The 2,013-nt window shown below is 46.5% G+C and overlaps 1 protein-coding gene across 1 annotated transcript; it reads right to left on the bottom strand.

Annotated features, from left to right (window-relative positions):
* Window positions 1–354: 354 nt before the first annotated feature.
* PPTG_10563 (hypothetical protein) lies at window positions 355–660 on the bottom strand (the record flags this gene model as incomplete). Its single annotated transcript, XM_008905937.1, has 2 exons — window positions 355–397; window positions 479–660. 2 exons carry the CDS (start codon window positions 658–660, stop codon window positions 355–357), a joined length of 225 nt encoding a protein of 74 aa, XP_008904185.1.
* Between the last annotated feature and the right edge of the window lie 1,353 nt (window positions 661–2,013).

Below are 2,013 nucleotides of genomic sequence, written 5' to 3'. Positions count from 1 at the left end.
TTCTTCATTTCCCGCGTAGTCAGAGATCGTTCTTCGTCTTCAGAGTCGGCTTCGATAGCTGCGTGGTGGACCCTCAGAAGTCGCTGGCTTGGGTTGGCGGGCGAGGCAACCCTCGAGTCCTGGTTCAAGTCGGCGGTCATCGAAGAAACATCGCTGGCAAGGAAGAACGACGCAGTGGCCACCACCAAAAACTGAGTGAAACGCATGAGATTCTCTCGTGTAGGTTTGGTTCTTGAGCGTTGGGGAGGAGATTGCAAACTGAGGTCCAAGAAACTGCGCTGCAAAGGCCAATGGTGAATAGCACGCTGTTGTTGTGTCTTCGCTCGCAGTACCTTATGTTCCTAAATACTTATCTTATCTCGAGGCATGGGCTCGGAACAGAAAAAGCCAAAATACCCTTTGAATAAAAAAAAAAAAATGCTCAGTTAAAACCAAGCGAATTTGACCTGTGCTAGACCTCGGACTCGACATCTCGCACATTTTGTCCGTATTCGAGTCGGCTGTAGAAGCGTCCTGCCCATTCGTACTGAAATCCAGCGTGAGCTCGCCAGTACGCGAGTTCGTCGTGAACGTGTCCAACATGTCCGTACTCGAGTTGGCCTTACACGAGTCCAGCTTGTCTGTATTCGAGTTTGCCGTGGATGCGAGTCCCTCCTGCATAACATCGCTCGAATCCGTTGCGCAGTCAGTTTATAAAATGCTGGATTCGAATTCGTGGTGGCTGGTACGCCCGTATTCAAGCTTACACTGATTTTTTTTTTTTTTGGTTCGCGTTGAAAAGCGTCATATATCCGGCCAGCTTGCTAGCGCTTGAATTTGGCTAGTCTTCCTGATAGATAAAGGTTCGTAAAGCTATGCTTTCACACGCATCAATCGCTTTACATTTTACAACTAGGACGCTACCACTTTCTCTCTTATTTTAATATATCTTTTTGACCAAAGCCTTCAGAGTGACGTACTATCTCGAGTGGCGGTCACCTTCTACAGCATATCTGTTCGACGACCTCCATATGTATCCTTCGCTCGCCTCAACGTGCGGAAGTCACCTTCGACAGTGTGGGTACCCAAATGTTGGCGAGACTAGATACCTCATCGAGCTGGAAATCTTCAGTGATGAGCGCAACAGTTGAGAACGGATCTTCTTTATGCTGGCTCTGACTGTTATTATATAGAGGTTCATCGTTGCAGCTCCTAATGTTAGCACAATATAAGCCGCCTTCGCCGGCAGGTTGAGAACCGATGTCCAGGTCGTCGAACTGACGCAAAAGAACACCATATTAGATGACCAGCCACTGTTAAACAACTAACCCTTGTCTGAAAAAAGGCCGGAATCGATTGCGAAAATTGCTTAGAGCTGCATGTACGGATTGATTTTTTTTTCTCTCGACCGGAGCTTGAGCTACTAGACACTTGGTCCACGTTTAGTGGTGGGTGAGCTGATTGCGTAGTATCCATACTAGTGTCACCGACAGGCACGTTTGAGGCTCTAATCGATATTCTCAACGCGGGCAGGCAATCTGAACGCATGTAGAAACTCTAGTCGAGCGCCGGCACCCAGCAGCCCATAGTAATGGCCAACATACATTTTAGTAATCATTTGTAATACACTTTTCTCGATCCTGGAGGGTCTTCATATATTGTTGTATAGAATAGCCGGAAAGACTATCTAAATTACCCATTTTTCATCAAAACGGTACATGCATATATGATTTAAAATGTCCCATTAGCCCAAGCCTGCCTGCTCATCTGTGACTGAAGCACATCGCTATTTGTTGTTAGTACTAAATTACGTCTGGAAGGCATCCAGCGGGCTAGAGCAATCATCGATTTGCAACCTTGTATTACCACGTGGATCGAGCGAAAGAAAACTAAAATACCGAGTCGAGTGTCGGTATTACCGACACTCGTAGGGATTGGTGGGACAGTGTTGAATCGTGTATAATTCTCGTGTCTCATGGTTTACGGCACGTGTATGACCTGCTACGATCGTAAACAGAATATTCGGTTCTTTTT

The sequence above is a fragment of the Phytophthora parasitica genome, assembly GCF_000247585.1.
Source record: "Phytophthora parasitica INRA-310 unplaced genomic scaffold supercont2.22, whole genome shotgun sequence".
Lineage (NCBI taxonomy): Eukaryota > Oomycota > Peronosporomycetes > Peronosporales > Peronosporaceae > Phytophthora > Phytophthora nicotianae.
The sequence above is the reverse complement of the archived record's forward strand: the minus strand, read 5'-3'. Positions and strand labels throughout refer to the sequence as shown.